The 24,019-nt window shown below is 52.1% G+C and overlaps 1 protein-coding gene across 3 annotated transcripts in view; it reads left to right on the top strand.

Annotated features, from left to right (window-relative positions):
* Positions 1–24,019, top strand: part of LOC102753826 (chromosome unknown open reading frame, human C14orf159) — an 80,046-nt gene that overhangs the window by 16,306 nt on the left and 39,721 nt on the right. For 2 of the 3 annotated variants that reach the window (XM_015571390.1, XM_006754716.2), the window contains exons 2-7: positions 9,295–9,439; positions 12,828–12,981; positions 15,016–15,214; positions 17,949–18,099; positions 19,160–19,282; positions 20,644–20,847. In XM_015571390.1, the coding sequence (XP_015426876.1) occupies positions 9,325–9,439; positions 12,828–12,981; positions 15,016–15,214; positions 17,949–18,099; positions 19,160–19,282; positions 20,644–20,847 (946 nt within the window). In that variant the 5' untranslated portion in view covers positions 9,295–9,324. Of the gene's footprint in view, positions 1–8,726; positions 8,809–9,294; positions 9,440–12,827; positions 12,982–15,015; positions 15,215–17,948; positions 18,100–19,159; positions 19,283–20,643; positions 20,848–24,019 lie in introns of those variants that run through there. The other variant, XM_015571397.1, reaches the window with a different exon arrangement.

Below are 24,019 nucleotides of genomic sequence, written 5' to 3'. Positions count from 1 at the left end.
GGGCAGGTAGGGGTGTGTGTGGCCGTGCCAGCCCTGGGCCTGCAGCGCGCCTGGGAGTTTGGCTGGTGCATCTACCAGCACCGCCAGCAAATGCCGGAAAGGGGCCAGTTTCCTTCTGTTACGTTTCCTTCTATTATGAAGGCTGATGCTGCGGCCATTGACTATTAACTCCGCCTTAAAGCGTCAGGGTGGTGAAGAGAGAAGGGAGTTCACGGTTCCTGGGTGCCCGCCACGTGCTGGGCGGGAACTTGTCTCTGCCTGTTCTCCAAGAATGCTCCCCAGCTCCCTCTGAGACGGGTGGCATCGCCCCGGTTCCCAGATGGAGAGGAAGGGGGAGTGAGGGGACTCATTCAGAGTCACTCAGCTCACAGGTGAGAGAAGGGAGCCTGGAGCCCGCAGGCCTGCGTGGCTCTCAAATCCATAGGCCGGCAACTGTGTTGCAACCGTCTCCAGTTTGTGAGAATTCCACTGTCCAGGGTGTCACAGCGAGTCCCCTGGCTGATGGAAATAGCTGAGCTGGGCCTGAGGTCTCACAGACTGAAACCCGCCATCTCCGTTACATGTGTGGTAGCCAGGGGCTTGGTGAGTGTAGAAATCTGAGGGCAGGGGGCTGCTCATGGACCTGCCCCATGGGATGGAGGGCGGGACAGAGGGCCTGGGAGAAACAGGGCTGCCCGGCATCATCACCGGCCTCCTCCTCACACCCTCCTCTCCAGCGGCTCGAGCGTCAGCTCAGTGCACTGCATACATGGTTTCCTTGCACCCCAAAAAGCTCCTTCGAGACAGGTGTGATTATTCTCCCCGTGTATAGATGAGGAAACCAGGGAGCAACCATGAAGACTGAAGCCACAATCTGTGGCTTGTCCCCGTGGGCTATGCATCCTCACCGCCATTTAGAGATGAGTACACATAACCTTTGAGAGGGGGACCACGGATCTCACCTGGCTGGCAAGTGGCTGAGCCCGGATTCCAACTGTTTGACCCCAGAAACCGGAAGGGTGGTCTCTATCACTTAAGGAAAACCTTTGGGGGGGCTCTTTGGCCTGTGGATCCAGCCTGGAGAGGATGTCCCACATGCTCCCGGGAGAGAACAAACACAGGTCCTTTCTTGGGTCATCTGTGTACATTGGTGTCCCTCTGCCCTACTCCCCACCTTTCCCCTCCCCGGGTCACCATGTCAGGGGCCCTGACCAAGCCCTGGGAGGAGCCCCTTCTGGAGCCTTGGGCCGCATCACCCCTCAATGATGCGGATGCCAGTAGAAAGCCTTTTCAGTGTTAAGGGCACTTACAACACAATCACAGAAGCTGGGAGTGGATCCGGTCCACCGAGCCGCCAGAGGTACAGCGGGCTATGGGAGAGGGGAAGGCGAGGAAGTGGCGTGCCCCTTTCTCTGTGTTCTGTTTTTAGCCCGTGCTCTCAAAGCAAGTAGGTGCCATGGTGATAGGTGCCATAGAAATAGGCCGAGCCGTTCCCATGGAAATGCACACGTGTTGGGGAGAATGGGGTTCTGCTGTGTTCTGGCTGCGCCCCAGACCAGGGCAGAGGGCCACTCTAGGATGGCCTCGCCAGGCTTCTGACTTTCTCACTGTGATTGTCTGAGCCCCCCCCCCCGCCGCCCGGGGGGCGGCCCCCCCCGTTTTTTTCAGGGCACAGCGTCCCTCCAAGGGCACCCCCAGCCCTCCCAGGGAAGTCCTGAAGGCGCGTGGCCTCTGCCCAGCATTGCGATTGCCCGCGTTGGGAGCCCGCGACCCCCATCCTGCCTGGATGCGGAGCTGCCGCTGGCTGTATGCAGTGAGTGGGTAATACAGAACCGTGGGGCGGGGACCGAGTCCCGAATGTTTTCAGGAGTTCTCGGAAAAGGAAACCGCGGAGGAGCTCAGCCAGGAAGCAGAGCAGGGAAGGGCATCATCACACCCGAGATGGCGGGCTTCGGTCTGTGAGACCTCGGGCAGTAGACTCAGGCCCAGCTCAGCTATTTCCGAATGCAGTTTTCATGGACCGAGAGACCCTTAAAACAACTGCTCAAGCCATCCGTAGTATTTCCATAACCGTCTCTGCATAACTGTTGGTAGATGTATATAAATGAAGCTGGTTGTGCTTAGTTCGTTTTTATTTGGATGTAGGCCAATTACATCTTCTGAATGCAACCCCCATATACATACACCCTTTAAACCTTAGGCCTAGCGTGGGAGGATTAAGTTTAAAGACCATGTATTAGTAACTCTGCCTCCTAATATCTACTTCTGTCCGTAATGGGGCTCTATTAGGTATATTCATTTCTATACATTTATGCTGTCAGATGGCATAATTCCTTTAGGGCAAGGCTGCAGCCCACTGGCCACAAGTTCAATGTGCTTGCTTTAGGGCAGGGGTCCTCAAACTTTTTAAACAGGGGGCCAGTTCACTGTCCCTCAGACAGTTGGAGGGCCGGACTATAGTTTAAAAAAAACTATGGACAAATTCCTATGCACACTGCACATATCTTATTTTGAAGTAAAAAAAACAAAATGGGAACAAATACAATATTTGTATTTGCACGTGGCCCGCGGGCCATAGTTTGAAGACGCTTGCTTTAGGGGAAGGCAAGTATACTTTTGAACTAAAGTATGTCTCTGAGACCAATAATTCTAAGAACTGACCATTGAGATTAATTTTACTCTCCATTAAAGCACAAGCTAAAAACAGAACACACATACCCCTAACAAAGGAATTTTTAAGAAACTATAATAGTTACTACCACCGTCAACTCATAAACTGCTGCCCAAGAAGTTACAGATTATGAAAATCATCCAACAGGAAGGCACTGGAGAAGCGTCTGTCTGGCATGTCTGGCATTTGGCACGAAGAGGCGCTTTGCCATCCAGTTCACGTACCTTCTGTGCATGCAGGCCGTGTGTGAGGTCATCACCGCTAGGCAAGCCCTTTCCCGGAAGGGAAATCCATGGAGCCCCTAGCTCCTCCCACCAGGGAGCGATGCTCACAGTGACCTTGAAGTAGGCTTGTGGGTCATGCCGTTGGTGGAGCTTGCAGTGGAAGGGTAGCTAGACATTTAAGCAACTGCCTGGCTCCTCCCCAGGGAACCGTGTGGCTTGGTGTTTACCGTTAGTAGCATCATTCCCTTCCCCGATACCTGGGTCCATGTGTTACGTCTCACAGTGACAGGGGTTTGGTCTGGCAGGGCATTGCAGAGCCTCTGAAATAAATAAGCAAGCGTGCAGGCCCCGCCAACGATGAAACAGGTGGGTTGGCCTTTGCGGCCCCTGACAGCGCATACCTTGGAGTTTTTCCAGCCACTGGGTTGGATTGCTGTATTGCACTAAGCAACCGAAAGCAGGTTTGCTTTGAAGAACGAGGCTCTCAAATAGTCCACGACTCTCTAAGAATGGACATTCACAGTCATGTTTGGCAGAAAGAGTTTTCCCCCAGTTTCACAGAGTGATCAAGTGACTGCTTGGCCATGTGAAGCACACACACAAAAACCCTGCTTTGCCATGGGGTTAGGACAGGAGCCCGAGTCAGAGAACATTTTATATGTAATTCAAGATACATGCCAAGCCTGGTGTCACTTTCACACCAACATTTTGAAAGCTCTATCCGCTGAGCCAAACCGGTCTCGGCTAGATTTTATTTTTTTATGATGGTAAACTATATATAACATAAAATTCACCATCTTACCCAGTTTTTAGCACACAGGTCAGTGGCAGTGAGTACACGCACATCGTCATGAGACCATCCTCACTATCCGTCTCCAGAACTTTTTCATCATCCCGAACTTAAAATCCGTCCCCATGACACACCAATTCCCCACACTCTCCTGTCCCCAGCCCTGGGCAACCACTGTTCCATTTCCTGTCTCTGTGAATTTGACTATTCCAGGCATCTATACTAATAAAAGGGTAATATGCTAATTAGACCAGATAGACCAGATAGACTGGGGGCTATCAGCCACAGTGGTGGGGGCTGAGGCAGAGGCAGTTAGGGGTGATCAGGCAGGCAAGCAGAGTGGATAGGGGTGATCAGGCCAGCAGGGGAGAGCGGTTAGGGGCAATCAGGCCAGCAGGGGAGCAGTTAGGGGCATCAGGCAGGCAGGCAGAGTGGCTAGGAGCGATCAGGCAGGCAGGCAGGTGAGCGGTTAGGAGCCAATGGTCCCAGTTTGTGAGAGGGATCCCGGATTGGAGAGAGTGCAGGCCCCGCTGAAGGGCCTGCACTAATTTCATGCACCGGACCTCTAGTTTCGTGCACTAATTTCGTGCACCGGGCCTCTAGTTTTCTATAAGTGGAATCATGCAGTGTTTGTCCTTTTGTGACTGGCTTATTTCACTTAGCATGATGTCTCCAAGGTTCATCTGTGCTGTAGCATGTGTCAGGATTTCCTTCCTTTTAGAGGCTAAATAATATTCCATGATATGTATATGCCACATTTCATTTTTTTCTGTTTAATTTTTCCATAACTGATTTCTTATCATTTTTAAATTTTGAAGCAATCACAAAGTGACAGGAAAGTTGCAACTTGTTTTTTTTCTTGAACTCTCTGAGAGTACGTTTTGCTGGTGTCCCCATCCTCCTCCCATACTTTCCTGCACTTTTCCCTCCTACCCACAACACAGCTGTCAAATCCAGGAAGCTAACACAGGTTCATTGCTACCATCGAATCCTCAGACTCCCTTCAAGTTTCACCAGTGATCACAATAGTGTCCTTTTTCTTCCAAGGATCCAGTTCAGAATCACTCTTGCGTTTCACTGTGTTTGTTTACTCTCCTTCAGTCTGGAAGAACAGCTCCTCCATCTTTCCTTGACTTACCGTGACCTTGACACTTTCGAAGATGACAGGTGCTGTAGACCGTCCCTTGGTTAAGGTTTGTCTGATGTTTCCTCATGATCGGATGCAGGTTATGACAGGCATGTCTCTTTGAATGGCAGTGACCTGGCCTTCTTCTTCCCCCCTACCAAGGATCTCATCATTTCAATTTATTCCTATCCTAACGATGGTCACTTCGGGCACATGATTAAGGTGGTACCTACCAGGTTTCTCTAAGATAAAGTTAGTCCTTTCCTCTCTGTAATTCAAAGACTTTTCACAGGGAGGTACTTTGAAGCTATGCAAATACCCCACTCATTCTGCTGCTGGAAACCGTTGTGATTTCCCATTGCTCTGGGGATCCATCCAGGTTTCTTCCGGAGCTGGCCTCTGCTTGCCCTCTCAGCCCCTGCGCCCCTCCTCCTCCCTGTGGCACACAGGTCCTCTGCACAAGAAGCTAGTTCTCCCCACTGCTCCCTGCCTTTGCTCATGCTGTCCCTGCCTAGAGCACCCGCCCTCCCCACCGTCTGTGAGTCTGATCTTTCCTCCTCCTTTCAGACTCAGCCCAGGAGGGCTCCCTCTGCACATGGCATCATAGTCACTGATTTACTTCCTGTCTCTCCCAGGGAGACAGACACGATGCTAATTATGTGGTTAAGGTCTGTCTCCTGGGAGGCAACCCCCCCCCCCCGTGGGCGTGGGCTGTGGCTGTCTTCTCCCACGGTGTCTGCAGTGCCCTGGGGGGGAGTAACACACACAAGGGCACTGCTTCCGTGGCGCTAACCGTGGGCCCAGCCAGGAGTTGTTCCGAGAACCTCACACATGTTAGCTAATTTCATCCCACCGCAACCCAGGGAAGTGCATACTGTTATTAGGTCCTGTTTACAGTTGAGAAAATAGGCCCAGAGGGGTTAATGACCCCCTCCTAAGTGTAGGGACGGGTTTAGAATTCAGACAGTCTGCCCCCAAATCTGTGCTCTGTGCCATGATGCCTGCTGAATGCATGCATGGATGCTGGACTGTGCCGGAATAAGGTTAACGTTGTGATTGCTATCTTAGCAAGGGTGGGAATGCAGTCAGAGGGAGCTTGGGAGTGTATGGTATGGGATATACTAGAGTTTAGCTACACCTCTATTTAACTAGCATTTAACCAACCTTTGTTAGGTTGTTTCTATGTGGTTTCTATTACTATCATTGCCACCATGGGTTTGCGTTCAGCCCACTGTTTGAGCACATCTGGAAGATGTGTTTCTCCGGAATTGGACTGGATTGGATTGGATTGGACTGGACTGGACTGGACTGGATTGGATTGGATTGCATGGGTAAAGGAGAGGAATGACTTCCTAATGGTGGAGTTTCAATCATCTGGACAGGCATAGAGCAGATACTTTGACACTGGGCTTGGGATGTGTCAGATCCTGCTAAGGAACTGATTTCTGTGGGCCCCCTCTCTGGTATATTTGATGCTGGGGAATGATATTTGTGGATTTGATAGTTTGTTATTCTCTAAAGAGAAAAGAAAGAACTTGCAGCAGAAAGGTAACTCCTTGAAGTCCAACCAAGGCTCTCTAATGAGACCTCCCCGTCCTATCTCACCCCTAGAGTGAGACCTCACTGGACCAGGAGACACCGGGCCACTCAGCACTCCTCAGCAGTGAGTTCACTCGAGACCCTGGTGGAAAGCCTGGAAGTTCAGGGTTCAGGCCCAAAGAAACATAAAGGCTCAAGAGACACTGGCCTCAGAATCATCTTGGGGGGGTGGGGCTGGTCCCCATTTTTCCTACTGAAGCTGTCATTCCCATTAACACCACATGATGGATGGATGGATGGATGGATGGATGGATGGATGGATGGGTGGGTGGATGGACATAGATAGGTAGATATTGATCAAGCAAGCATGACTTTATACTTGCTTTTGGATTTGGGCTCTACCATATACTAGTTATGAGACTTTAGTTAACTACTTTGACCTCCCTGAACCCCACCTTTCTTGTCTATAAGGGATTAGTAATGTCTTTTTGTTGGGGGGGGGGGTGAAGAACCAATGGTTGTAAACCATTGAGGGTAAAGGGCCTTGCACACAGTGGGTTCCCACATATGGTGGAGGTTGCTACCGTTTCGTACATGACTGGGCATTCTCTGGTTGGTGTATTGAGGGCACTTCTTTGGCAGGAGCCAATGTACGTCATGCTCTGTTTGACCCCTGCCTTCAAGGGGGTGATCCATGAGGTAGGGATTCTCAGCCTCTTTCCTACCCAGCATGCATATGGTGACATTTAGGTGCCTGGCACACTCCCAGCATGCATTTCACAGGGCAGGAGTCCTAGCTGCCCTCATTTATCTCCAGGCTAGGAAAGTAACAGGAATGACTGAGGTCCACTTGAATTTATATTAAAACAGTAGATAAATAAGGCAAAGGGAAGGCAATCATCTTCAGAGTTTGGTTTCTGGCTACAATTTATTTGCTAAACAGCCCCCAGCTTGTACCTGCCATCCTATCCAGTAATAATGGGGGCGGGGGGGCGTGGAGCCCTAGCTGGTTTGGCTCAGTGGATAGAGCGTTGGCCTGCAGACTGTAGGGTCCTGGGTTTGATTCTAGTCAAGGGCACATGCCTGGGTTGCAGGCTGGATCCCCAGTAGGGGTCATGCAGGAGAATCAATTATTCTCTCTCATCCTTGATGTTTCTATGTCTCTCTCCCTCTCCCTTCCTCTCTGAAATCAATAACAATATATTAAAAATAAATAAATAAAAATATAATGGGGGGGGTGAAGGCTAAAGTACATGTGGGAGGTCTCTCGTTTGATTGGGTTTGGGGTAAACATCATTCTTTCCTCCAGATAAGCAGTGAGGACAGTTGTTAGAGGGGTCTGGCCACGTCCCACATGGGTAGGGAATGGTTCTGTCTTGGACCTTTGCTGAGTGCCTGGCTGAGGTGGTAAGCCCTCCGCAGTGACCACGGGGAGCCACAGACATCCAAGACCTTAGCCGGTGCCCGGCTGCTTGGCCCAGGAGCGAGGTCTGCCGGGCCCAGGCGGGCTCTGCCAGTCCAGCGGCAAGCTCAGGCTTGACCTGCCAACGCAGCTGCTTTAGCCTCAGCATCTCCACGGGGGCATGGAACCCAACCTCACCTGACCCCTCACTGTCCTCTCCCGGTGTGCCCACAGCTCTCGGTTCCTACGGCTATTAAAGCATTCGCTGTCGGTCTTAAATACATCTCTACCTCTTCCGGGGCACTGTCTTTACATTTCTGTTTGATAGAGATTTTATACAATCTCAAATTCTTCATCAAACGGCCATGGCGGTTACGTAGTTTTCAACCACTGATATTAGAGGTGAAAACATACATCGGTGGTTTAGAATCCCATCGGGCTCTCCTCTTTTAGACAGAAAGAGTGGTGGAAAGCCAGGCTTGTCCAGAGCCTTCCCTGTGGGCACTGCCTTTGTGCTTCCACCCATTGTACAGTCAGCCAGTCATTCAACAAACACTCGCCGAACTCCCACTTTTGCGCCAGGCACTAGCGAGGCGCTGGGTCTGTTTTGGTGAAGAAGACATGAGCTGTGCCTTGGAAGCCAGCACAATGTGACCTCGATTTTGCTAACGTGTTGAAGCCCCTTTTTCTAGAGTGTAAGGCAACTGATGGGCCTCTTTCCTAAATGTAATCTCCTGGAGCTTTGAGACCATCTCTAACTCTTAAAAATTCTATTTGTATTACAGTTGTAACATGAATAAATAACACAATCATTAATAAATAATAATAATACCAGAATAAACCGTTTTACGGTCTCACAACTGTAAACCTACTTTTGCCCACCCCCGTATTCATTCATTCATTCACCAAAGCTCTGTGTCAGGCACTGTGTCCAGAGTAGTGGCAGTAAGGAGGTGTAAAGAAGGAAACATAAAATCTTTATCTTCTAGGACCCCTAAGTTTAAACGACAGAAGTCACGTGTGGACAGAAAACTCAGCCCGCTGTCTCATTTGTTCATTGCGTCATAAGCGTTTTGGGTATGTACTGTGTGCTTAGGCTGTGGTTGGCGCTCTGGGACCTGTGGAAGAGGCCTAGGCACTTGGGGTCTCCCCGGGGGTGGGATAGGGGGTCCTGAGTCAAGTAGAACCTCAGGCCAACTGCAGTTCAGGCCACAGAATGTTCTGAGGGCCCAGGCGCCCAGCATGAGCCCGTGCACACCTCTTGGCTTCCTCTTAGAGGTGGAAGATTCTGAGCCAGTTATGAGGGATGGAAAGGCCTTCTGGGAGGGAGGACATTCCTGGCCAAGGGAAGAGCGAGAGCAAAGGTCTTGAAGTGTCCGGAATTTCTGGAGACTGAGACAGGAAAGGGGTAGGAGAGGGACAAGAACTTACTGCAACCAATACACGTCCCGGGGCTGGGCCAGGAGCAGCCAGGACTGGATGGAATCGGGCATCTGATGGGGAATTTGCCGCCTTCAAGGGAGCTGTGCTTTCTCATCTGTTCCCCTTCATCCCCTCATCCAGACTCTCTGCAGCCCATTAAAGGATGGCCCGATGACCTTCACGATGACCTTCACACTCCACCCGAAGTCCTGCCCTCTTGCTATCATAAGGAGTTTGATTCTACAAAAGAAACGGAACATCAGAAACATGTCCAGCACGATCGGGGGTGAGTGGTGCTAGATGTTTCATAAAAGAGAAAAGGCTGAGCCCGTGGCTCGGTGGTGGAACATCGACCTATGAACCAGGAGGTCACGATTCGATTCATAGTCAGGGCACATGCCCGGTTAGCGGCTTGATCCCCAGTGGGGGGTGTGCAGGAGGCAGCCGGTCAATGATTCTCTCTCATCATTGATGTTTCTACCTCTCCCTCTTCCTTCCTCTCTGAAGTCAATAAAAATGTATTTTTTAAAATTAAAATTAAAATTAATAGAGAGAGATTGAGAGAGAGAGAGAGAGAGAGAGAGAGAGAGAGAGAGAGACATATTCCCTGGGTCCTGAAGTTTTGGAGGTACCGGTTGTGCAGGGCGCAGGAATCCCAGAGATGCCCAGCGTCTCACGGGAGACAGAAAGTAAGAGCAGAATGCTGTCAGCTCTGGTGGCGACTTAGCTTCCCAGCAGAGCTGGCACATGGGCCAGCCTCAGGTGTGAATACCTGTCCGCAGGTGGGACTGGCACCACGTGGTTCTGCTTGGCTGCCACAGCTCCGTAGGCAGAACCACCCACGGCCTCGGACGATGAGAGGGTTTCCCTCCCGGAAAAGTGCCCCCGGCTATGCAGCATGTTAACCTGGTTCAAATTCAGACCAGGTCTCCCTGCCTTGGTCTGATCTTCACTGGGGGTACCCAGCTCCCCACTGTCTCCCCAGAGTGACACCCAGGGCTCTAAAAGATCCTGCAAGAGAAAACATGTCAAAGTTGCCATTGACTCCAGTCGCAGCCAAATTTCATAACCCCGGTGGGTGCAGGAATCCCATCAAACCATCAAGAGCCCTCCCCTCGTCGGTCCCCCTCAAAAAGGCACCACTCAGCCCTCTGTTCCACGTCCTGTTGTTAATGGGGACAACCCAGGGCCAGAGCGGAGATGGACAAAACCAAAACGCAGTGGCTCTGAACTCTATGCAATAATTAAAGAGAACACAAAGAAGCTTGTGCGCGTCGCACCTCCCGGAGTTACGGTCTTAAAGGTCCCGTTTGCTCTCACCACAGCTTTGGAGGTGAGAAGCGGGTGGCCGGGGAACACGAGGCCGCTGGGCTGGCCCAGTTCCCTTCCCCCTCATTCCAGCTTATTTTTGGAGGCTCGCTGGGCTTGCTTGAGACAGACAGCCAGCTTCCTTGGGCCATCAGCAGCTGGCAGCGTCCGGTTTGTCCTCATTTTGGAAGTCTGTCTGTGGCATTGGCAGGCACTGAGGATTCGCGATCAGGAGCTCCAGGCAGTTAGAGCAGGAGCCAGCCCCAGACCCTTCCCAGCAGACACCCGGCATCTGCTCCACTTCACCATCCCCAAGAAGGAAAGTGCCGGAGGTGGGGACGGACCCAGCCTAGCGAGGCCCGGTGCCCACAGGGACTCACGGGCCACCGTCTCAGGCTTGCAGCCTGGCTGTGCCAGGCACCAGCTGTGCAACCCTGGGAAGTTCACTCCGTCTCTCTGAGCCTTATTCTCCTCATGCGTGCAGATGATTACATAGATAAATTCCTTGGCACAGACAGCTTGGCACATGCTAAGCACACAGAAAACATTAGCTGACAATATTATTGCGGAAAAGAATGTCCACAGGATGAGAGAGGAAGGCTGGCATGTAGGGGGACTGTGCCCAAGGTTATTTCTCCAAAAGAGCATAATTATGTTTTTCTTTGGGATGGTCTTTTTAAAGGAAATAATCCTTTTTTAAAATATAACTTTTTTTCTTTGTTTCCCCCCCTCCAGTTATAGAATGATTCCTAATTACTGGGTAAAATTTAGAATATGATTAGCATGTGGATGTATTTTCTTTTAGTTCTTTCTCTCTCTCGATTTATTTTTTTATTTTTTAATTCGTATCCAAGGAGATGTTTTTATTGATTTTAGAGAGAGAGGAAGGAAGGGAGGAGAGAGAGAGAAAGACAGAGAGAAGCATCGATATGAGAGAGAAATATCGATTGGTTGCCTCCAACCAGGGATTGAACCCGAAATCTAGGTATAGGCCCTGACCAGGAATCGAACCTGCAGCCGTTTGGTGTACGGGACAATGTTCTAACCAACCCAGCCACCCGGCCAAGGCTCTCATGGACGTTTTACAAAGGGGAATATGCTGAATTTACTTTCGTCACCTAGTATCATTCCTTTAATGATGCAGCCCAAGTATCTCTTCATATCATAAAACATTTCTCCTGTATCATAACTTCAAATGTCTGTACAAGGTTCCATTGAGCGTAACTCCACCCCTCCTTCCTGAACACCCGTCTGCTAAGTACTGCACACGCAGGAATGAACTCGCTGAGTTCTCATTGAGGTTGGGAGATTACTGCCATGTTACCCGAGGGAAACTGAGCCCAGGGTCACACCGCTGGTCAGAGGCAGACGGGATTCAAGTCTCCAAAGCCAAAGGCCTTCTCGTTCCAGAGGAGGGTTGTTGCTACCAGAGGGGGTCGGGGCAGGGAAGTGGGGCCTTCCCCTACGGCTCCGCTAAGACGTCTCTGGAGGGAGAGTCCAGGGCTCTGTGAGCTGCTCGGCCGAGAATCTGCCCAGACAAAACACATGGACAGTCTCTTTCCCAGAAAAGACATCCAAGTGGCCAATAGCATCTGAAGAGACCCTCAGCACCTGGGCGATGCAAATAAAAACCTAGCGCAACGCCTCCGCACACCTGCCGGGGTGAGCGGAGGGCGAAAGGCCGGGAATACGGAGTGTGGGAGAGATGATGGCGCGACCAGGAACCCACACGCCGCTGTGGGTGGGCATGCACATTGGTACACCACTCGGGGTCTGCTTAGCTGTATGTACCAAAGCTGAATATGTACGTACCCTACCTATGCCAAGCAGGAGTATGCACATGTGTACCCCCAAGTGCATGGGGTAAAATGCTCGTGACTGCACCATTTGTAACAAGGCCACTGGAAGCCATGCAGGTGCCCGTCGGCAGTAGTCTGGGGCAGAAACCCTGTGGTAGTGAATGCACCACACAGCCATGAGACTACCCTTAAACGCAGCAATATGCCTGGTTCCCCCAAACATGCTGTTGAATGAGAGCAACTGGACTCCCAAGACCCACACTGCACGATGCCACTCCATGAAGAACATTGTATGAAAGGCAAAGGCATGAGTGATATTAGAGGTCAGGGTAGTGGGTAGTGGCTGCCCCTGCCGGGGGAGGGGTGTGAGATGGCTGACAGGGGAGCAGGGGTTTCTGGGGTGCTCATCATGTCTGGTTTCTTCCCCTGGATGCTGGTTCCATGGGTGTGTTCCTCCCCTGAGACCAGCACTTTTCTGTATGTGCGCTGGGCTGCAGTAGGAAGTTAAACTACGAAGGCTCTCCGAGAAGCACCTACTGTGTGTGTTCTTTCTCTCCCCAAACCCAGGGCCCCGACCGGCCAGCATGGTGGTCCTGCACAGGGCCCTCGCCCCGGCCTTTGAGACGTTCTGCCAGGCCAACCGTGGCCCTCTGCCCCTGCTGGGCCGCAGCGAGCCGGGCAAGTGGGCGTTGCCTGCCCTGGGCACCGTCTCCGGCACCAGGTAAAATGCGCGGGTTAGCGGGGTTAAAGGTGGCAGGGCCAAAGCTGCAGCCAGGTGCCTGTCACCAGGGACCTCTGTCCAGCTTCATGACCCCACAGAGCCTGGCATGGAGGCTCACTCGTGACTGTTACTCAGGAAGGAGATGCCCTCCCCCCGATCCCACTCGACCTTCCCAGCGACGTAGTGACAGGCCCAGTGACGATGGGAGCTCCTGCCCCTGCCCCTGCCCCTGCCCCTGCCCCTGCCCCTGCCCCAGGTAAAATCTTTGGGATTACCAAGAAAGCCCAGCCCTGGAGAAAGCCCACTGGCACTGCCCTCCAGCCACGTCATCACCAAAGCCAGAACCCTGTCTGCACAGCACGAGGAAGAAAATGGTCCCATTGGAGTGACTTTTCCTGACACTATGTCTGGTCACCTCCAACCCCCCAGCCCTCTCCCCCGAGAGAAAACTTTGGGGAAAGTTCTGCTGTTATCATGTTGTGGGCTCCAGCGATCCCCCCCTGGGCCAAGGCCAGCTCATGTACCTTCTCTCTAGCACCTCCCATGCTCCCAACTCGGGGACTCGCAGAGCAGACCACTGTGCTGCCTCCACTGTTCCTCTGCCTAGGTTGTGCTTTCCTCCTTGTCCAGCTGGTGAACTCCTATGCATCCTTCAGGGCCCAACTCCGGCACCTCCCGCTTTGTGGGGAAGAATGACTCTCTCCCCTCCCTGTGCCACTCCTCTTCCTAGACTGTGAGCACTCATATTTCTGCATTGCAAGGACCTGATTCCAATGGAGTCTCACCTGCCAGGATAGGATTTTGAGCTTCTTAAGGCCTGGGCCTGTGCCCTCCATAGCCCCATCACTGGGTCTGCGCCTGGCACGGAGGAGTGGTTTGGCAAAAGGCTTTGGAGTGAATGAAGAACGGGCTTGTAACCAAAGTCTTTCAACCCTGCAGACGTTTCTCTAAGGAACGAGGCAGGCCTCGCCATGGCCAGCCCATGTCTCCCCTGTCCCTTCTGTCTGCGGGCCCTGCCTCGACAGCAGAGAGAATACCATTGTTTTTTTCTTTTCTTTTTTAAAATATGTTTTTATTGATTTCAGAGACAGAAAAGGAGAGGGAGAGATAGAAAAACATCAGTGATGAGAGAGAATCATCCATCAGCTGCCTCCTGCACGCCCCCTACTGAGGATGGAGCCCGCAATACAGGCATGTGCCCTGACTGGGAATCCAACCATGACCTCTTGGTTCCTGGGTCGATGCTCAACCACTGAGCCACACCAGCCGGGCCACTATTATTTATTTATTTATTTTCTTGCTGGTTGGGTTGGTCTTGGGTAAGGTTCCAGGAACTATAACAGGATGGGGCGGGGGCTATATTATATGCATGCTGACTTAATCGTTTCCAATCTGGCAAGATCTGAAAAACGCCAGCAAGGCCCCCTGCTCAAAACTGCATCGCCTGCCGCAGTGCCAGTGCCAGAAATTTCAGCCCCAGACGTCCTCTTCCCTTTTCCTGGTCCTTTTCATTTTTTATTATTTTTTAATGTATTTTTATTGTTGATAGTATTACAGATACCTCCCATTTCCCTCTCTTCCCCCCTCCTCCCAGCCCCTGCTCTCCCTCCCACAGGTCTTCACTACCCTGTCCATGGATATAAGTATACAAGTTCTTTGGTTTATCTCTTCTCATCCACCCAACCCCACATTGAGGTATATCAGTCTGTTCCACGCCTCCGTGCTTCGAGGAATTGTTGGTCAATTCATTCTGTTCATTAGATTCCACAACTAAGTGAGAAGGCCTCGCCATGGCCTTCCTTATTCCATAATCATGTGATGTTTGTCTTTCTCAGACTGATGTAAATATTCACTTAGCATAATATTTTCCGGGTCCATCCATGCTGTCCCAAAACATAAGAGACCCCTCTTGTTGACAGCTGCATAGTATTCCGTAGTAGTAAACGTCCCACCACCGCCCTGGTCCTTTTTAAAAATGCCTGGTCAAGGCCCGTATTGAGCCTGGGGTCCGCGAACTTCCCCTTATGTCCCCAGGATGGACCGACCCCAGTTCCGCAAGTACGAGTTCGGTGCCTGCACCGGCAGCCTGACCTCGCTGGAGGAGTACTCGGAGCAGCTGAAGGACATGGTGGCCTTCTTCCTGGGCTGCAGCGCCCCCCTGGAAGGGGCCTGGGAGAAAGCGGGGCTCCCCAGAAGAGACCCTCTGGGCCACGGCCACGTGGGTGCATACAAGGTAGGGACACAGCCCACAAGGGCAGAACGACTTGAAAGTGTGGCTCACCCTGTATTTTCCTGTGCGGGGAGAGCAGCGGCTCAGGAGGCCGGAGGCCTAAGCGCTGGCCCAGCTCAGCCACCCTTGCAGCTGCTAACCTCCGCGAGCGAGTCTCTCTCCTGCCCACCCCCGGGACTGCCGTGGGCACCCGGCGTGGCCTGGGGTGGGAATCCAGCCCTTTCAGACAGATCTCTGCGGCTGCGTAAACCAAGCCTGTTTGGAATTTGTCTGGCGTCTTTGTTATTGTTGTTGTTAACCTCACCCAAGGATATTTTTCCATTGATTTTTTAGAGAGAGGGCAGGAGACAGAGAGACAGAAACATCCATGTGAGAGAGACGCATTGATCGGTTGCCTCCCGCATGCACCCTGACAAGGGCTGGGGGCCCGCCTGCGTCTCTTCACGGAGGACTCAGTCTGGAGATCTCACCTTGAGCTAAAAGCTTGCTGGTTTGGGCTCCTGCCAGGGAGGCCCACGCTGCCTCTGACAATAAACAAGGCTGCCCACAGTGCGAGCTGCTTTTCACGCATGAAATAGGCTCCTGTGTGGTTTTCTTGAAAGTAGGGAAGCGGGCAGGGCAGAGCCTCCGCTGCTGGCAGGGCCCAGGCAGGGTCTGGCCCCAGAACACAGCCCCCATTTGCAGGTAAGAGCTGGGAGGACCTTGTGGCCTATCACCTGCGGCCTTTCGTTTTGGATGAGGAAACTGAGGCCTGGAGAGAAAAAAGGACTTTCCCAGGTCCCCAGGCCAGACGGGAGCCCGGGCCTCCTGGCTCCCAGGTGTACGATGCCTTCAGTGGAGGTGGCCGTGGCCGATGCTTTGCAGGGGTGCTCGTCTCTGCCGGGCCATGCTCACAAAGCCATGGTTTTCTCCTCACTCTTTTTCCTTTATTTGCACACTGTCTGCAGCTGCTTCGTGCTGCAGCAGCGGAGTTGAGTCACTGTGTTGGCGGCAAGAACAGCACCAGATGTTAGCCGGGTGGCGTCAGACCGGACTTAGTTTCAGCAGCCAGGGTACTGAGTTCTGGCTGAGAAAGGATTCACAGCCGGGACTCCCAGCTGCCAGAGAAAGTGCATTTAGCAGGTCACGGAGGCAGAAGTGAGCCGTAGAAGACATGGGCTCAGGGAACAAGTGACAGAGGCAAAGGCAGGGCCCGTGGAGCTTAGGAGAGAGAAGGGTCAAGGTAACGTGCCTGGGGCAGCGGTTCTGAACCGTGGCTGCACATTAGAATCGCCTGGGAATCTTTTTTAAAATCCTGATTTCTGGGCCTCATCCCCCGGAAATTCTGTTTCTTTGTTACTAATGTTGTGGCCCCACCCCATCACAAAGAAACAGAATTTCCGGAGGACAAGGCCCAGAAATCAGGATTGTAAAAAGATTCCCAGGTGATTCTAATGTGCAGCCAAGGTTGAGAACCCCTGGCCTCGGGGGACATGCTCCCGAGAGGAGAGCATGCTGAGCCAGGGTCTCTCTCCGACACTCACGGCCCCAGTGGCTACCGAACAGCTTTTGGTTTAATGCTGACGCCTCTGCACATTGGCTCCTGAGACACGGCCTGGCAGCCACCTGTGAGTCTGTCGGCGGCCTCGAGGGGGTGAAGGGCACCCCAGGGGGATGGGCACCCCTGGGGAATCGCCGCCCGCCTCCTGAGAGCGTCCCCGGCCTGTGCCCTCTCCGGGTGCTGTTATTCAGCAGGCTCCCCAAGGTTTCATCTGGCTGCTGTCCGGGGGCCAAGCCGTCTAGTCGGCCGCCCACACGGTCCCAGCAGATGACATCCTGGCCATGCCCTACATCTGTCCCAAGCCCCTGCAGGGCCCAGGCGCCATTCAGGGAGAAACACCCACCAGGAAGTCAGTCACACAGGCCATCCTGGGGCCACTTCTCCTGAGTCAGGACAGCGAGGCAGGGTCTGGGGTCCAGGCACAGGCCCCGTCCCTGTGCGGGCTCAGGAGGCCGAGGCGACTGGTGCCTCCCGCCCCCGGGAGTTCCGTGGCTCCGCTGCCCCCAGCGGCTTCAGCTGTGGCCCACTGGCCACTTGAGGCCCACGGAGAGCATTCAGAGGATTCCATGGAATTGGATGGAAAGAAAAATCGTGTTTTTACTAGTATTTTCAGAGCTTCAAACTGACCTTGAGTGTGGCCTTCGATCATGACCGCAGGCAACAAATGCAGTCGTATCTGCGACTCGGTGGCTGCCCCAAGGAACCACAGGATTTCCATGTCCCATCCGGGTCTTCAGACATCTCAGGATCATCCTGTGTGCTGATCACGAATTCAAAATTATCATAGCAGGCCTGTCGTCTTGCTCCTTAATCTGTTAATGCAGAGACACACAGATTGCTGGATCACATTTTTTCATCATCTGATAACTGCGTGTGCAGTATGATTGGTTTCCCTTATGATCCTATGCATTTCCTTTCCTGTGGTCTAAAACATCACTTCGACGGGGCTCCCTAGCTGCACCAGACTGCCAAAGGGGTCCACGGCACCCACAAAGTTAAGGTTCTCTGTTTCAGACCAATCATCACCAGCAAACTTCTTCATCTGTGTGTCGCATGGGAGTAGAAGCTATATTTGTAGAAGAGCTACTGGGACCTCCTACCTACCTCATTCACTGCCTTGAACTCTCAGTACTCAGAGCTCCATTCTGTGCTAATTCTATTTTTTAACATTTTTTTAAAAACTTGATTTCTTGGCAGACCACAGTGCCTTGCGCCACCGTTGCTGGCTTTTGCTGCCCTCTGGTGGTCACCATGAGGCCCGTGCCCAAAGACAAGCTGGAGAGGCTGGTGCAGGCCAGCTGCTCCCTGATGGGTGAGCAAGGACAGCCCGTGCACATCGGCGACCCAGGTGAGTGACCAGGCTCGCCCATGACTCTGCCAGCTGCTCGTGGGCTCCGGCCCGAGAAGACGGGAACGGGCTTTGTTCCTGAGCTCCTCAAGCTGGCCCTCCCACAGCTGCGTTACCTGTGCTGGGTGGACAGATGCCCCTCAGGTTCCAGGGGCTGCCCTGGGCAGAACAGCTCCTGTGACCTTCAGGTGGACCTGGGGTGGGGGAAGCAGGTGGTGGAGTGTGGCAGCTGAGCTATTTGTCTTGAGACGAGCTCAGAGCCACCTCGAATCTGGGCTGTTGTTCAGCGGCGTATTTGGCTGGGACACAGCTGCCCTCCAAATGTTCACGTGAGCTGAAACCCATTGATCCCCAGCATCTGAACTCAAGGAAACATCTCTGAGAGTGAGTGAGCAGATCCAGGCGTGGAGGCTGCCCCAGCCTCTCAGAGGCTCTCAGAGGGCCTGGTGGGGACTTGGGATGGGGCCTTGGGTGCGAGTGAGCGTTAGTGTCATTGAACTTGCTCGGCTGTGTAACAAAGTCAGACACAGCCTGCATTCTGTGAAAACGCAATCAGCCGAGCCCCCTTCCTTAGAGCAATGATCTCAGGAGCGCCCACAGCAAAGTGTCTGCTGAGCTTTCCTCACGGGCGACACCCATCTTTGCTGTCCTGATGAACATTCGGTGGCCAGCCAGGGGTAGGGACGCTGTTGGGGGTCCAGCAGCAGGGTTTAGGTCTGCGTTAGGTGACTCAGTCTGTGCCGAGATAAACTCAAAGACACTGGCTTTGTTGGCACCCCGTGCGATGCAGGTGTTGGGCTGATGTACCCAAGCCGCCTCCAGCAGTCACACCAGGCCTTGGAGACCCCTGTCCCCCCGAATGGCCCGGGAGTCAGCAAGCATCGGAGTGGCTACGCCCAATTCCTTTTCTCCTCCTCCTCCTTCTCCAGGACCATCTACAGCAGCCCTGTGACTAGAGTTCCTCTTGGAGAAAGAACCATGCACTTCTCCACAAGCTCATCTCGGACGGGGGATGCCAGGGCAGGCCCTGGTGGAATTCACGTTCCTTTTCCCTCTGCAGAGCTGCTGGGAATCCGAGATCTTTCCAGACCTGACTACGGGGATCCTGTGCCGTGTCAGCCGGGGGAGGTCCCGGTGTTCTGGCCTTCTCAGCTGACCAGTCTCGAAGCGGTCAGCGGCTACCGTACGTCCGGCTTCTGCGGGCAACTGCTCTGGCCTAGGGTGGAACCTGGTGGTCTGTGGTTTCCGAAAGGATAGGCTCACGGTGCAGTGACTTATGGAGGGAAGTCATGTGACAGAGACCTGCAGCCCACAGCCAAGATGTCTCTGGCTTCTTTTTTCATCCTGGGGTGGGTCCCGCCAGAGCAGCTTGTCCTTCAGCTCAAATCGTCTTGATTAAACATATTTCTCTCCTCAGAAGGTTCATAGCTAGGTCCCAGGGCCATCATTTAGATGAACTTTTTGAGACATTTTGGAGGTTGGTGTGGCTTTTGAAAGCAAAGGTGAAAACAGACAACAGGACTAAACAAACCCACTCCACATGGTGTTTGCAAGCCACAATGGCAGTACATTTTCCCAAAGGCCCAGGGTGATGTTACAATGAAGAGCCACACGAGGGCCCCAATTAGCTCACGGTGAGGGTGGGTTGTGAGCGAAACATAAAAATGTAACGATTGCCGCCCGTGGTCGTAGACACTGGAAAATTCTAGTGTCTGCCACACGTGCGCTACACATCATAGAACTGAGTGTCACTTTCCATTTATTTGAAAGCATTCATGGGAGCTTAGCTATCAGAATGGCCTCAGGAGAGGAAAAGACATCCCTGATATGCTGATGAGGCATAAACCCCAAGACCCATGGGATTCTGGCTACTTAACATGAATATGTTGGGCACCAACTATGTGCCAGGCACAGGTGAGGTCTTGGGCCTCACCCCCATCCTGTCCCAGCGTGATCTTTGTCTTATAGTTGCGGGTGCAGGTTTGGAGAGGATAGAGTTGCATCTCCAACTGCAGTGTGTTTGCCATGCTAAGTCATGTTCTTAGAGATTCCGCTAGAGTGCCTCCCATTGCTGTCAGCTAGCAGGAGAGAGTTCTCCAAAGAACAAAATTAGCCTAAACCAAAGCAAAACATAAGTGCTCGGAGAAGAACAGAAGCTCCGTTCAGAGAGAGCTGTTTGTTAGCAAACAGAGCATTAGCTGCAAAGGGAGCGAAATGGTTGATGCATTGTAAGAGTTCAGCAAGTACTTTCTGATGTCCCTGGGGTTGCCTTGATGGAGCCCCGAGGGCCCCACCTATAGCTGTGGCTGAATTTCACTGGTTTTCCCACACTCACCTCATCCTCACTTTCCTAAAACTTGAAGGCACCAAGTTTTAAGTGGAACTTACTTAGCCATAAGCCAGCCTATGGTGCCAACAAAGGGTGCAAGGAGTGCGGTTGGGGGAGGCGGTACATGGCGCTCTCTTGTCCATCGACAGCAGGCTAGACCAGAATGCACAGGGCTTGATGAAGGGGTGGGCTCATCCCTCTTGCTGTGTGTTTAGAGACCCCGCTGGCTTTCACCAGCGCACCGGGCTCCACGGTTATGACTGACCTGAAGGATTTGGAGGCTCTAGCCGGTTGTCTCAGCCCAGAGGGAATTCCAGAGGTCCATCCTATTTCCCAAGATCCTTTGCACTACAGCATCGCATCTGCTTCGGCCGTTCAGAAGATCAGAGAACTAGAGACTGTAATTGCCGTAGACCCAGGTAAGGAACAAACATTCACGCCATCAGGGCCTGGAGAAATTCATCACTGACACGATGTTCAGTGAAAAAGGCTGTGTGGAATTGTATCTATAGTATGATTTTTTAAAAAATGATTTTATTGATTTTTAGGAAGAGAGGATGGGAGAGGAATAGAGAGAGAGAAACATCAATGAGAGACAAACAGCATTGATCGGCTGCCTCCTGCACACCCCCTACTGGGGAGATCGAGCCTGCGACCCGGGCATGTGCCCTGACTGGGAATCGAACCCGTGACCCTTTGGTTCACGGAGCTACACTGAACCACTGAGCCACACCGGCCAGGCTATAGTATGATTTTTAAAAATGTTTATACTGTATATGAATCCCCCAAAGGCTAGAAGTAAATGCACCGCAGTGCTGAAGGTGACCGTCTCTGGGTAGTAGAATAAAGGGTGATTTTTCTTCTTTATTTTCCCCCCAAAATGTTCAACCTTAAACATGTGAGCGAGTTTGGGGGCGGGCTGATTAGCTGGGCACGTTGCCAGAACTAAATTGGGGTTGGTGAGGTAAGAAAGAAGGGCGACTGGTTTCTAGGTAGTCACGTGCCATTGTTCAAACATCATCAGGTGACGGTCTCTGGGTAGTAGAATAAAGGGTGATTTTTCTTCTTCTTTATTTTTCCCCCAAAATGTTCAACCTTAAACATGTGAGCGAGTTTGGGGGCGGGCTGATTAGCTGGGCACGTTGCCAGAACTAAATTGGGGTTGGCGAGATAAGAAAGAAGGGCGACTGGTTTCTAGGTAGTCACATGCCATTGTTCAAACATCATCATCCATGCATTTAACAGTATCCTCATCTCCCCCTTTTTTTGCCATTGCCCCGGGGTTGGGCGCAGAGCAGGTTTTTTGTGTTTTTTTATACAGGGGAGCAGGGGCTGGAATTCTACTCTTTGGGGATCCTGGTGGGCAGGACCCTGCAGTTTGCCTCACAACCGTTTGCAGCCAACCTGTATATTGCACTTGCATCTCAGAGAAAAGACAGTCCTTCTGTGGTTTGTCAGCCTCTGGCTTTCGTGACAGGGACGGGGCTAGTGGGGCCCACGAGGGATCTGCTGGGTCCAGTTGGGAGGAGGTTTGTGAGGGCTGGTTGAGGGGCTTTCCACTTCCCGCGGCGCCTTCATTTACCGGCTGGATTGCTAATTCAGGTGGCCAGCAGAGGGCGCCATTGTGCTGGAGTGGTTTGAGGTTTTTCTGTTTTTGTGGGGTTTTTTCTGACAAAGGCTCAGAGAGAAGCAAGGTGTAGACTTCACCGCCGCTCTGCCCCTCAGTTTCCTCGTCAGTATAATTGGAGCAATAACCATTACACCCTTTCTCTCAGGGGTTCTGATAGGTCATGAGCATAATAGTTATTATCTACTGAGTTATTATCTACTCTGCCTGGGCCAGGCATGTGCTAAAAGCATTTACATGGTTCATCAAATTCTCCCAATAACCCAAGGAGGCAGCTATTATTAACTTCTTTAACAGATGGGGGAACTGAGGCATCTAAGGTTAAGAAACTTGCCCAAGTCCACATACCTAGTAGATGGTTGGGCAGAACTTGAACCCACACCTGCTGACTTCAAGGCCACGATCAGTAAGTGGGGGATAAATTGGAATCTGACTCTGAATGGTATGTGCCCAGCATTTAACGTGCTCTGGCCTCTTCTGACTCATACCCCAGTCCCTCTCCTGCCCTTCTCACGGGCTGTGATTCTACCCCTGATTGTTCTTGCACGTTGGTCGCCTGAAGAAGGCGTATGTGGCCTCGCTGCTGGCCCACCGGACACCTGTCCCCCAAGCAGATACCTAGATCGACAGTGGTGGGATCTGCAGAGAGCAGAGGCGTGAGGCCAACCTGGGAGGTCAACCCTCCAGGCCAGGCTCCTGAGACCCCGACCGCTGATGGTGGTGACACTGGGGGAGAGAACGGCGCCTGCGTGGGGCCACGGAGCGGACAGCCTGGTGTTGGCTGACACTGTGGCCCAGAATCCGACAGAGCAGCCCAGCCTGAGTCATGTCTGACCTTTCCCCTGGACCTGGGAGCAAAGGCTGCCCCCCCCCCAATTGCAGAGGGATCTGTGATAACAAAAGTTCCTGTGAAACTAGAGGGCATAACTTTTTGCTTGATTGTCTGTCTGTCAGGTCTTTCATTTGGTCATTCATTCATTTATTCTGCAGGGAATACGGTTTTCTTAACCTATAGACACACAGTAAATGTGGGGCGTAGCGCGCCCCGCCCCCAAAATGCACCTTCTAGGACAGTGATGGCGAACCTATGACACGCGTGTCAGAGGGGACACGCGAACTCATTTTTCTGGTTGATTTTTCTTTGTTAAATGGCATTTAAATATATAAAATAAATATCAAAAATATAAGTCTTTGTTTTTCTATGGTTGCAAATATCAAAAAATTTCTATATGTGACATGGCACCAGAGTTAAGTTAGGGTTTTTCAAAATGCTGACACGCCGCGCTCAAAAGGTTCGCCATCACTGTTCTAGAACATACGCATGTACAGAGGTGAACGCTCATGGCTGTGCATACCTGGTCTCTTACGTAGTTAATCTCCTTGGTGGATATTTTTCACAAATCCCTGTAGTACTTTCTCTCTCACAAACACTCTCACCCACGCTGACGGCTCTCTCACACGGCACGAGGATCATGAGGAAAGATGAATTATTGACTCTGCCTTTAGCTCAGATTAAAAAAATAAAATAAAGTGACTGGGAAGTGAATTTACTGCAGACGCAGGCCACCCACCGCTTATAAAATGTCCTGGGAGGGCGGCCACAGCACCCCACTTGGTGCTTATGCAGAGGGGGGTCCGTCAGGGCTTGAAGCATGGGGCTCGGGGCAAAGGCAGATCTTTGACTGTCTGGATGTGCCAATATCATCGATCAAGGAGCATCTTTGATTCTCCAAGCACCAGATGCACTTCACTGCTCCGCTGTTCAATACGCAGATGTAAGATTAATGGCGATGGACCGGCACTGCTCCCTGGGCTTAATAATAGAGCCACTCTGTCACTTCTGAGCGGACGTTGGCTTGCGTCTGAGGTGCCTGGAGACTCCGGAGATTTATAACAGTCATGTTTGCACTAATAATAAATCCATCACAAATGTACAGACCACTTTAGAGCTGACAGAGTTCTCT

Source organism: Myotis davidii, unplaced genomic scaffold (assembly GCF_000327345.1).
Source record: "Myotis davidii unplaced genomic scaffold, ASM32734v1 scaffold732, whole genome shotgun sequence".
NCBI lineage: Eukaryota > Metazoa > Chordata > Mammalia > Chiroptera > Vespertilionidae > Myotis > Myotis davidii.
Note: the sequence above shows the minus strand (reverse complement) of the source record. Positions and strands in the feature narration are given on the sequence as shown.